The 12,994-nt window shown below is 46.9% G+C and overlaps 1 protein-coding gene across 5 annotated transcripts in view; it reads left to right on the plus strand.

Annotated features, from left to right (window-relative positions):
• The window catches only part of Pp2C1 (protein phosphatase 2C), a 21,843-nt gene continuing 8,849 nt past the window's right edge, over nucleotides 1-12,994 (plus strand). Inside the window, exons 1-6 of one of the 5 annotated variants that reach the window (XM_077653077.1) lie at nucleotides 1-519; nucleotides 2,058-2,192; nucleotides 4,531-4,809; nucleotides 6,643-6,875; nucleotides 10,370-10,628; nucleotides 10,924-12,986. In XM_077653077.1, the coding sequence (XP_077509203.1) occupies nucleotides 225-519; nucleotides 2,058-2,192; nucleotides 4,531-4,809; nucleotides 6,643-6,875; nucleotides 10,370-10,628; nucleotides 10,924-11,063 (1,341 nt within the window). In that variant the 5' untranslated portion in view covers nucleotides 1-224 and the 3' untranslated portion in view covers nucleotides 11,064-12,986. Of the gene's footprint in view, nucleotides 520-2,057; nucleotides 2,193-4,530; nucleotides 4,810-6,642; nucleotides 6,876-10,369; nucleotides 10,629-10,923; nucleotides 12,987-12,994 lie in introns of those variants that run through there. The other 4 variants (XM_077653075.1, XM_077653073.1, XM_077653074.1 and 1 more) reach the window with 4 other exon arrangements.

Here is a 12,994-nt window from a genome sequence, read left to right on the forward strand (position 1 = left end):
GTGAGCGGCGAGGGCAATGGCGGCAGAATGGGCGAATACGCCAGACAGGCGAGGGAGCGCCGGTTGAAGGAACTGTGGGGATCCCGTGTGGTGCAATAGCGAAGCTGGCGCGGCTTGCGGCGGGCAGGTTGTAACAACGCCGAAGCCAAGCCAGCTAGGCAGCTTAGCGATTGTGTCGTGCGTGGATAAAGTATACAGTGTGCCTATGCAGTGAAACCGCCGCGATGATAGGTTTAAACCTGCGAGTCACCGGGCATTGTAACCAGGGTGGCCGCAAATACATGGAAGATGCCTTCGTCGTCGCCTATCAACAGACCAAGGACAAAGCCGACCTGGAGTACGCTTACTTCGGCATCTTCGATGGGCACGGCGGTCGCGAAGCCGCCCTGTACGCCAAGGAACATCTGCTCGACTCTATCGTGAAACAACCAGACTTTTGGTCCGACGACGACGAGCGCGTGTTGCGCGCGATCAGGCACGGCTTCCTCACAACACACCTCGGCATGTGGAAGGAAGTCGGTGAGTTTTCCGAGCCGTATTTTCCTTGTGTCCTCGGTCGCATTGGTCTGTCGCGAGCGAGACTGTTGGGTCACGGGAAGCGAGCGCGGCCTCTCCGGCGGCGCTACCCGTGATGCAACACGCCCGTGACGAGCTAAGCCTAACGTTTGTTCTCTGCAGCTGAGCTTGTCTATTGTGCGTTATTTAATGGGAAATCCCGGCTTAACGTCACCATGTATACTGCGTAGCCGACGCGATTTTAACCTACGAAAGCCTGCTTCTTAATGTCGGTTCCGTAATAGCAATTTTTGCGAAGTGTATCTCAGGGGGAATGAATCCACGGTTTTCTGTTTCACTGGGCTCTTTGAGATTTTCAACGCATCTAGTCTGATATAGATAGGATGACATTTGACTTGTCGCTTAAAATTCTCTTAGCTGGGTAACACTATAGTGTAGTGAGGTGCGCCACTTATGTGTAGTGAGGTGCGCCACTTATGATCTGGACGCGGCGATCGGCTGTATCGGGGTGTCAGTATCAGTTTGCCAGTAGTATGTGTGCTTAATGTCATGCATCGTTACTTTGCCGCACGAAGCTTTTAATCAACCTTTATGTGACCCGTGCAGAGTGTGGGAGCAAACGAAAATGGCATCGTAGAAACACTGCTTTCAGTTTGGTCCGTGTTGATCACGGACTGGGGCAATCGCGACGAACTCGCAGTGCGTGTATCGGTTTTGCAAAGAGCAATGTTCTACGCTCGACGTCGTGCGGTCTACCGGAAGTCGTTCCATGTGCGACGGCCGCGCCGTTCCTGGCGTCGCGGTAACATTTGGTCAGCACGCAAGCTGTACGACACCCCCCGAAGCTCTGGGATGCTTGCTTAATTTGTGAGCACGATCCGAGATTTTCATCTTGAAAAATGTTTTCGTTTTGTAACCGTATGGAATGAAACATTGTCAGTGCCGTCGCAGAACGCTGGCTTGTCCTGCTGTCTTCAAGGCCAACTCCGGCGTTTTTTTCTAGCTCCTCCGATTTTACTCAAAACTTACTCGGTGCATTCTGCGCAGTTTTCTGTCAGTTCTCGCTCAGCAGACACAAATTACTCAAGCTCTCACTTACAGTCGACAGTGGCCAATCAACGTGCACACGATAGTTTTTGTGACAGTACCCATGAGGTCATAAGATGGTCTATCGTGACATCATTGTTTGGTCGAAACTCAGTTTCGGTTTCCTGATTCTTGCTATTTTAAATACTTCTACGTCGTCATGTATAGAGCATTGTTCTTTGCAGAAAATAGTAACGAGGACTTTGCTACAGGTTTCCGGCCGTGTGAATCGAAATGACTTTTTTTTTTTTTTGAAGTCTATAAACTGATGGCAATGCGTATGGTCTGCACTGCACATGTCGCTTAGGGCGATATGTGAAGGAAGGAAGGAAGGCCTCAGACGTTGCTGTGGTTACAGGGGACAGCTAGTTTAGCAGACCTGTTTGTCATATTTTGATACTTTGTTTTCTTTCTGGTCATTTAGTTGGAACTTTCTTTTTTGTATGCTGAATCAGGAAAGTGGCCCAAGACGATGTCCGGTTTGCCAAGCACATCAGGCACAACAGCAAGTATTGCTTTCATACGGCATAGCAAGCTCTACATTGGCCACGTCGGAGATTCCCGTATTGTGCTTGGGTGTGAGAGCATGGGTAAGTTCATCTCCAGCTTGACTGTATTGTAAGCACAGTGTGCAACCCTCGTCTTCATCTTGCATGTTATTGCCTCACTGTGTCGTAGCTTGATTTTTATGCTTTCAATAGGAAATCTCTTACTTGTCCAGGCTGATGCTTGGTGGCACCTTGATAATATAGAGAGTGAAGTGCAGTTATAACATGATGTATGTAATAACAGAAAGGTTATACATCTGCTTAAGCACTGCATGCAGCTGGTAGGGTACTTGGCTACCACAAATCCTCACCACCTAAACTTGCTCTTGTATTTACGGCATTGTTCACATAGTTTGCCACACACATGGTGGGCGGCAGCACAGCACATGACATCATACACATTCTTTATTGAAGGTCTGCACCAATAGAATTTGTGCAGGCAGGGATAAGTTTTATATTAGTGTAGATTAGGATCCAAGCAGGCCTCGATCATGATCGTCAAGTTCCTCCTCCCAGTTCCTCCTCCCATTTCTGGGAAGCAGCCATATTCCTTTCTCCTCACCCACCAAAGATTTGGAGTACATTATTAGAGAAAAAAGAAAAAGAAATTGTGCCGGAATACGTCTACTTAGGGCAGGTAGTGACAGCTGATCCTGATCATGAGAGGGAGATAACTAGAAGGATAAGAATGGGGTGGAGCGCATGTGGCAAATTCTCGCAGATCATGAGTGGCAGTTTACCAATTTCCCTCAAGAGGAAAGTGTACAACAGCATGATCTTACCGGTACTCACCTACAGGGCAGAAACGTGGAGGCTAACGAAAAGAGTTCAGCTTAAGTTAAGGACAACGCAGCGAGCCACGGAAAGAAAAATGATAGGTGTAACGTTAAGAGATCGGAAGCGGGCAGAGTGGGTGAGGGAACAAACACGGGTTAATGACATCCTAGTCGAAATCAAGAGAAAGAAATGGGCTTGGGCAGGGCATGTAATGCGAAGGCAGGATAACCGCTGGTCTTTAAGGGTAACGGAGTGGGTTCCAAGAGAAAGTAAGTGTAGGAGGGGGCGGCAGAAGGTTAGGTGGGCGGATGAGATTAAGAAGTTTGCAGGCAAAGGGTGGATGCAGCTGGCAAAGGATAGGGTTAATTGGAGAGACATGGGAGAGGCCTTTGCCCTGCAGTGGGTGTAGTAAGGCTGATGATGATGATGATTAGAGTGGATGTTTTTGTGCACTCACTAGTCACGCTTTTTTTTCGTTGTGGTGTTGTTAAAATGTTAGTCCTCACGACAAATCTTAGTGTCGATCCACTTTATTTTATCGGCCATATTTTTCATTCAGAAATCGAAAGCTCCTGGCCGAAATATATATAATGGCCAGCTGTGGTGCTGAGAAACGCGACAAAAATTTTAAATCTAACATGGGGACATTCCTTTCTACTTTGTAAGCTGTTTCTGCAATCTTGTCATCAGAGGTGTGACGGTGACTGCCCACTGCCAAGATGATGAGCACAGCATTGACTGGCTAGTCTTGAAACATTATGAAACTATATTTTAAAGTTCTGAAGTGGTTTGATGAAACTAACATTAAAATAAGACTGGTGATATATGTCACAGATATCTGCGACCATATTCTGCCAGCAGTGCAGTTGTCAACATAGTGGCAGTCTGCTGTGTCAGAATATTTCATTGAAAGATATGGAAGCAGAGTGGGATATGATTTCTATTTTTAAAAGGAAATAAAGGCACCTAAAATATCTCCATAAATTAATCTGTATTGTGCTTGGTTCTGTTTACGTTGCCTGCCTGCCTGCAAAGCGACAAAGTTTGAACACAGCACATTGCCACCTACGCTTTTTCTTCCAATTTCAAACTTAAATTAGTGATGAAACTGCCAGTCCTGTACTTGTTTCTGCCTCCATAGAGCGAGACCTACAGATCATGGCTAAACTTTTACCCCTTACTGAATTTAGATTGACCGTTTAATCACACGTGCAGGAAGATGCCATATATCAGAATCTATATCCTGGCAGGTATGCTGTTGTGATTGGCCTAGTTCATACTTGTTATTTTTGCAGTTCATGGAAACTGGAAATTAGCCAGGCAAGAAGCACATTACTATTGCTATTATGCATTAGAATCATTCCTATACATGTCATGAACGATGTTGTTGTTCAAGTGGTGTTTATTTTTGTTTGCTTTTTAGTTCTGTTAACATTTCACTAACATAATGAAGTGAGTGGTGTGCAGGTGTTTAGTAGTGCAAAAGCACTGCCATTTATTGAAAAGTTTATTGAAAAATAACTGGGTCATTGTGAGGCATATGAGTGAATATTGCAGAGATGTTATGATGCTTGTTAAGTTTACTTTTTGTACCTCAAACTAGCTACCAAGGCTGCTGTTGAAGACTCGCTGATAGGCTACTGCGACGACGATTGCCATGGTGCAGATGGCGAGGATTGGTTCGCACGGCCACTGACTCATGACCACAAGCCAGACAATCCGCGTGAGAAGGAGCGCATCAACAGTGTGGGTGGCCTGGTGATGAACAAGTCCGGAGTTGACCGGGTTGTTTGGAACCGGCCCTGTGTTGGCCACCGTGGTCCTGTCAGAAGGAGCACCCATTTTGACAAGATCCCGTTCCTTGCTGTGGCAAGGTCTCTCGGTGAGCTTATGCTGAAATAGTATCTTGCTTGGGTTGTTTGTCCCCAAGTCAACTTCTTTATAACAATCTTCTGGTTTGTGTTTCTGCTACTAGTAAACAGGCTTCCTGAAGCTGCTGTAGGTAGTACCATATTTACACGATTGTAAGTCTACTCGAATGGAAGTCGACCCCCTCCACGTCACATTTATGAGAAGAAAAAAAAACTTGGAGGTCGTTTACGCTTGGCCTTTAATAATAAAACGTGCTAGCGCTATCCTGTGGCCTCCGTTTATCGCCAATCGCTATCGGCTGCCGCGCGCGGGAGCGCCCGTAGGCACATTCCAAAACGAAAATATATTAGTCACTGAACTACTCATCCACACTTGCGCCATAGTCCACACTTGCGCCATCGCCCACACTTGTGCCATCGTCCTCACTAGCGCTGCTGTCGTGATCGCTGCTGCGGTCCCACAGCTCATCGTACTAACATCGTCGTGCTGCAAAATCCCTCACTTCGCAAACAGCCACATCATGACATCACGTGGAACAGCTGAAAATTTGCCTTTCTGCAGCTGCCACACCTGTATCACCCGTTGCGAGCGTTGAACTTGCGGCTCGGCGCATAGTTGTTCATTTCTTCGGCATAAAGAATGGCAGCCATCTTGAATGTAGCCGTGAACGAGCGCTGGTCACCTACGGCATCCGGAGCGCAAGTGACGAATTACGAAGCACTACATTAAAAACTTGTGAAACCCGGCCGGCAGTAGTCAAATGTTTCAGATCCAAAGTGAAACTGTGCGTGAGTGGCGTCGGCTCTTTCGTCAGTTACCGACACTCCCCTGCGCCGCTGCCGTTCCGAGTGGCGGTGCCGCCGCGATTGGAACGGCGGTCCTTCCATCAACTATCGACGCTTCCTTGAGTGCCGAGTGTACGGTTGAAAGTAAACAAAAGAAACTTGGGCGATGCCTATGAAGTGTAGAACGTGAATGCGTTATCGGGCCGCCGCCGCTGCTTACCAGCAGCCGCAATCTGCAGCCACATGTGGGGAGTGGGTCAGTGCCGGTTTGCTGCTTATCAACAGGCACCATCGGCCACCGCGCGCTGGTTGGGGATGCCGGTTCTGCGCGTTGACACAGCAGCTACTCACAGCCAGCACCAAGAGTGATGCGACGGAGCCGCGCAACAAAAATGCAACCAGGCTGTAGAATGCCTAATGTCTCGTTTGTCTCGCCTTTATTTATGGTGCGATGCTTTAGTTTCAATTTTAAGTCGACCCCCTCCATTTCGGATTTTCAAATTTTGAAAAATAGGTCGGCTTACAATCGTGTAAATACGGTATGTAGACGTGGCATGATGCTTTGTTAGCCATCTTTTCGCTATTTTCATGCAGCTGCCTTACGTTCTACATTCTTTCCGCTGACACTGAGCATTGCAAGCAGGATTTAAAGTGGCACAGGTAGCACTGTTGCAGTTCCCTCTGGAATATCACGTATGCAGTCTTCATGACTCATTACATGAAATAAGCTGTTTAGCAACATATTTCTTGTTTCCTAGATGTGCCCCTCATGCAAGATGCTGTTTCTACGTTTAACAGGCGCCTTCTTCAGGAAGAGTGCTTTTTGTGCATTCCATTTATTGTATCTGCAAGGTTACTGCACATTGCGTTAGTGCTTGGGACCAGGTTTGTGTTGCTAGTTCAAACTGCCTATCCTGGGACAAAATCCTGAGACTTGGTTTTACCAAAAGCTCCAAGTAAGGTCTTGCGGAAGGTTGCTGTGGTGGTGGCTGTTGCAGTTCTTGTTAAGGAGTCATTCCGCGGTGACAGTCGCTGTCGCTCCTGTGTGGTGACTGCAGGTGACCTGTGGAGCTACAACTACTCTGCAGGCAAATTTGTGGTGAGCCCAGAGCCGGATGTGAGTGTGATGCAGATAGACACGCGCCGAGACCGCTGCATTGTCATGGCCTCGGACGGCCTTTGGAACATGGTGGACACTGCGGATGCCGTACGGCTGGTGCAGCAGGCCGAGCAGGACAGTGACCGGGCCTTCCTCGAAGCTGCCCAGGCTGGGAAGGTGAGACAGGCGCATGTATGTGTGTGTCCCTTGGAAAGACTATGATTGCATCGTAGGGCACTGTTTGGAGGCTTGGTTGCCTGTCCTAGCTTTTTAAAGAACTATAGACGCCAAATTTTTGCTTGCCTGTTTTCTTCTTCCAAGTGATGCGTTAGGCATGAGAACACATGGATCACCCCGTGGTATTCACCTACAACCTCTAAATAATTTATAATTTAATTTCTTCTTGAAGCTGTTTCGGTTTCATCAGCCAAATGATGGCTGTGATGTGTAGGTGCTTAGGTCATGTGAGCCATGAAAAAAAACGTCTACATAAGGTCGGTTCTGTTCGCCTGCACTCGCTGCACCAGTTCTGTAAAGTTCTGAAGTGGTGACACTTAGCTGCCGGGAGCATACAGCGTTAGTTCTGGCAGTTCAAGTGCAGCTTGGCACTGGCTGCTTCCAAAACGAATGGTCGAGTGTAGGCCTGGCCATCTGCTAGCCTTGGCATCGCCAGAATATTGGAGCCAGTGCCCGAACCGGTTGAAAAATTTTCAAACACGACATTGCAGCGAAGTGCTGCCACGAACCAGCCTCGATCGATGCATGTGCATCTCGCAGCAGCTGGTGTGAAACACACGTGTGTTCTTTTACTCAACACAACAAAGGTGTGCACGCGCCGAGTGACATTAAATAGCTGCGCGTCCGCCACGATGGTGACGGCCGGCGGGTGGGCACTTTCACCACTCGCACTGCCCTTGCGCGTGTCTGTCCACAAGTAACAGTTCGCAGCACACGGGCGCACCAGCACAGAAGTACTGACACACACACTGCACAGAAATCGCCGCAAGTATTTACAGGCCTGATCAACAGGTCCCTAGTGACGCTCCGTACAAGTCTGACCTTACTGGGGCACCGTTCTCGTCAATGCGCTACGTTTATCGCAACGCACAAGCCATCGTCCCGCAAGCCATTGTCAGCTTGCTTGGTGCCTGTAGCTGCACGATTTCAGCACCGACCTCTCAGGAGGTGCACAGTTTTCCTGAACTAGACCTGCACAACGTCTGCACTTTTTTGAAACGAATGGCGAAGTGCAGCACCGTGAGAACCAGTTCACGTAGTGCAGGCGATTTGAGCAGACCTATAATTGCTGAACGTCATTTTTTCGCTGATTATAGTTCAGTTTATTAGTGCTTCGTGTGAACTAAACGCCAACTAAAAGTCACAGCCATCGTTCGGTTGATGAAAGCAAAACAGCATGAGGGAAGATATTCAATTTACAGTATAAACGCGTTTAAAGGCCGCACTTTTTTTCCCAGATTTGAGGGCCAATTTTTGGGGTGCAGCCCATACACACAATTTACGGAAAAAACAACTTTTTTAAGGTAAAAAAAACTCCAGTCAGGAAATCAGCAGCATTTAATCTACGTTCAATCGCTACTCACGGTGTGTTCCCACTCCGAGCTGGTGCTGTGCTCTGGTGCATGCTCATCCCACAAGAAGTCGTAAGGGTATACATTATTTAGTGGTCATAGGTGAATACCACATGGTGAACCATGCATTCTGCTGTTTAACACGTCATTTGAAAGAAGAAAGCATGCAACTAAAATTAGATGTCTATGGTGCTTTAAGGACAAAACAAGCCAGCTGAACTTGACCTGATAGGATGAGTGCTTTATGCACCATAGTGTTGCTACTCGTGTTGTCACTGTTAAAGCTATTCTGCCTGTGGAAACTAGGTATCGCACCCTGGTTGCTTGTGTCTTGCATGCGCTTGGTCTAGGTTCGATGTTATGGTTGGGCATAAATGTTTTGACCCTCTTTGGCATTGTATCATTTACAAAGTGCATGTAGGATAATGCTTCAGTTCTCAGCTTGCTTATATTTGCGACTTATGTTCTTGAATTTGTACCTTATCAATATTTTGCAGCGTTACATTAGTCAAGCAATTCACAGCTGCCCAGTGACAACATACCTTATAAACACCTGTAAGGGCCGCACCCTGTTTTCCAGAAGGAAATATTAGAAAAAAATAATATCAGTGTAAGGGCCGCGCCCAAACTTTCCACACGACATATGCGAGAATAGCCTTCGAAATGCAGCATGCGCTGTGGCCTCCACGATCAGCTTAGGCTTCGAGCAATGGCGCGCTTCATCGCGGAGGCGACGCATGCGCACAGGAGCTTCCAGGTGCCGCCCACGGATGGCGCCAGAGGCCGCGGCTCATAATCATCATCGGAAGGTAAAACGCGGAAGGTAAAAGTTTGATAGATTCAATGGAAAACAAGCATAGTGTAGAACTATATCGATACTGGAAGAGGCAGATCAGGAAGGAAGCGTTTTATGATAACTCAAGAGGCAGTGCCCTACTCTTTGAAGCTAGGTCAGGGTGTCTTAGAATGTGCAACTACAAAAAGAAATTTAACGAAGAAGATGACATATGTGCTGTATGGGGTAAATCTGAAGAAACAATAAGCACCTCATACTAAAATGTGATGGTATCCATCCCGATGTCGATGCAGGCACAGTAACTCTTCCAGAGTCCCTAGGGTTTAGAGATAATAGCCATGTAAATAAATCTGTGGTGGAAGTTAGCAAAAAGCGATTGGAAGATTGGTGGCTCAAAAGCAGAGAGGTGACATAAGGTTAAAAGTGTGAGAAGGCGTATTTTAAAGAAAATGGCAAATTTTTATAACTTAACAAGATCGTTAAACAAAAATAAAGGAAAAAACTGAGCATGGTAACAACTGCTGTCACCCTGTTTCAAAGGGGACGCTCCTACCTTCCATCCATCCATCGTCAACTTTTTCCTCCGCCGAGAGTTCCGCCATCTCCCGCTATCCATATCGGCATCAGTATCACCAGCTCTAGCGTTTTGTTGCTGTTAGAGGCATGGGTGTTGTGGCTTTCACGTGCTGCCACGGAGCATTGTAGTTTTAGCAAGATAAGACAAGCACCTTAATAGCTACACGCCTGGGAGTGTGCTATTGAATGCAGCAAGCTTGCGGGGGGCAGGAAATTCGATGCGGCCGAGAAGTGCGTGTGACAATGGTGCAACCAAAAGGATGCATTGAGCAACACAGGCTGCAAAAAGCGCAATTTCCGAGGCAAGCCGGCATGCCAGCATTCTTGACAATGAATTTGTGCTTGACAAACATGGAAAGAGGTAAAAAGACCTGGCTGTTTGGTTGCACTGAAATACCTGAAATCCCCAGAGGTTGTACAGTAGAATATCGATCATACGAATCTCACGGGACCTTGAAAAATATTCGTGTCATCTAAAACGAACAAAAACAAAATTGTGTGCAGATTTCACGCAGATCTGTTTTCTGCTTACGGGGTTTACTTACAGCCGCGCGCCACCGCTGACTCACGGCACTGGCGATGTAGGGGCCACTCACTGCCGTGCGCAACCGGCAATCGCAGTGTCGGCGATGTATGGGCAGCAAGTACTTGCTGCTAATGGCATCGGCAGATTCTCATTGGGGCAGGTGCAGGTTTTCACCAGCATTGTAATCTTGTTTATGCAGAAAGAGCCGTTGGTGTACAACCCCTCCAAGATGTTGGTGGACGAAGCATTGTTCCGCTGGAGCCTTGTGAAGACGCGTGCCGACAACACGAGCGTGGTATGTGTGATGCTTGACCCGTCCGGGCCGGCGCGCAATGAGGTGCTCCTGCGTCAGCGGCTGTTGCGTCGACTACGGCCTCGGGGGGACATTCCTCCTTTCCAAGAGCCACTCGTGCCACAATCGCCACCATCGCCAAAACCTGCCGCTGTTGCTCCCGATGGTGAGTGGGCCAAGCTCGTCATATTCTTGCTGTGCGCTGGGTTTTAAACATTGCAGTGCATTATGGGAAACCAGACAGGTAGAGCATGTTTTCGTAAACTTGTTCGTGTTTCTGATTTGAATTACGTGAGTTGCAGGTGACCTGGTCCTTACTGTCCGTTTGACAGTAAAGATTTCTGCATCTGTTCAATTGACATAAACTACAGTATCTAACACTAACTAAATTTCATATTCCATGCATGCCTTGTTGCTTGAAAACAGGTTCCTGCCGTGTTGTCATTCCTTCTGTCATGCAGGGTATTCGGTCATTCCAGCTCCTGTAGGTGGCGCGGTGGCAGTGCGACATGGCGGACGAGGCGGTGATGCCGCCGATGCCATAGCGTGCGTCTCTATAGAAGCAAAGCGGCTTCTTGACGTTGTGGCACCTTTGATGTGATTTTTAGATTGTAAATAAGCAGCAGTAAATGATCCTTGGTTATTAATAAGATCCTATGCTTGAGTTTGGGTGCATTACAGCCTCGACAAATTTTTATCGATATGAGTATGGAATTTATTTATTTATTTATCCCTAGTTCGCAAATGCCGCGCGCGCAAAAATCCCTTTGACGTTGAAACTTGCGAACTCAGCATAGTGAAGTGTGACGAACACTTTAAAGTGTAATTTTTTGCACGTTCACTTTCTTTCGGTACTCACCCGAAAGCGGAAATCAACTACTTTAATGACCCAGACAGTCTGACGCTATATTTCGCACCTACACGAGAGCGGCCCTTACCTGTGTAGACATGGTATGTGTATTTATTGCGTGCTGATCTTATAATACAAGGACACGACTGAAAAAAAAAAAATCACCATTTGGTAACACTGGTCATGGTCCGCAGCATAATATTACAATGCTTACCAATTACAATAGAGATCAAAATCAACTTTTTAGTATTGGACTGCATCAAACAAGCCAGAAACGTCGAAATCCTTGAGCCTACAATTTCAACGCGTGATTGACTGCTTGTTTAGGTAAACAGAAAAGGTTTACCAGTGGTCTACATTTTCTCACAGAGGAATTTTGTTCGGTGGTCCTGAATGTGGGCGGCGCTTTGCTGCAGATTTAATTGTATCTGACTGTAGTCCGTCTGCAGCGTACGTTCCAGGTGGTCAGGGGGTCATTCAAGCTTTATAATACAGTCGAAATTAGCGATCAAAATGTGTTTTTGACTAGCGGGGGAAAACGCTGCGATCGAGTGAGCAGACAACAGTTGCTAAGAAGTGTTCGCAATTATTCATCCACTTGATGCATTATATCTGAGGAATGAAGGTACAACTGTGAAGTTCTTGCCATTCATATCGCTCTATAGCACTCACGTTTGTGGCCAGAAAGCCGTGTTTAATCTAGACCAGAATGGACTGAAGCGTGATGAAAAATCTGTTTTCTGCAAACGTCCGCCTTAAAATATAACCAATATACTCCATATCAGATCCGTGTTTAAGCACTGCACTGCTTTCATGCAGCTGTAATAGGCTACGTTGGTAGCATGAACAAAGCTCCAAATAGGAACGCATTGACGACACGGTGTCGTGGCGTCAACATAGTACGTCACTGATTAACAGACGGGTCATTGGGCTGAAACTCGTTACCAACCTGCAGAATGAACTTAATCACTGCTTTTTGAACTCTTTACGTGTTGGCAGAAACATGTTTGCTATTTGGAATGTTTGCAGATTGTAGAATAACAGAATATGCTAATTTCTGACGCGTATCTGAGGCTCCAAACCACTGCGATTGCACGCGCCGCGCAGAGCGATCACCGGCTCGCTGTTTCAGGAAGAGGCTGCGTGGCGCCGCCACCGTCGCTGGAACGACCGACTAGAAACTGATGAATTTTAACATGCCAAAGCAACGCTAGGGTTGTGAGCAATGTATAGTAGAGGGCCAAGGATGAATTTCAGCTACATGCATTTCTTAATGCGCTTTGAAATCTCAAGGTGTTTTTGCTTTTTGACTTCACTGAAATGGGGCTGCTGCATGGAGCCAGGAGTTGAACGAATGACCACATGTTTATCCACAAAGCACTACAGCCACCTCTGAGCCACAGAAAACCAGATCACTTGTCAGGAATTTTAAGGCACTCCTGCACGTGCTAGTCAAAGGAAACAGCAAAAGCTGTATATTGCTTGTTATTTAGCAATGTAGCTGTGTTCCTGCTAGGTTGAAGGAAAGCTGAGATAGTTGGTTAATGTTCATGTTCAAAAGCAGCGCGAAACAAGTCAGTGCTTGTCCATTGCAATCTTTGCTGCATCCTGTTTAGTGGTGCTTTTGCACACGTGGTCCTGTAGGCAGGCGAAAACTATTTCCTTTATTTATACCGTATGCA

The sequence above is a fragment of the Amblyomma americanum genome, chromosome 2 (genome assembly GCF_052857255.1).
Source record: "Amblyomma americanum isolate KBUSLIRL-KWMA chromosome 2, ASM5285725v1, whole genome shotgun sequence".
NCBI lineage: Eukaryota > Metazoa > Arthropoda > Arachnida > Ixodida > Ixodidae > Amblyomma > Amblyomma americanum.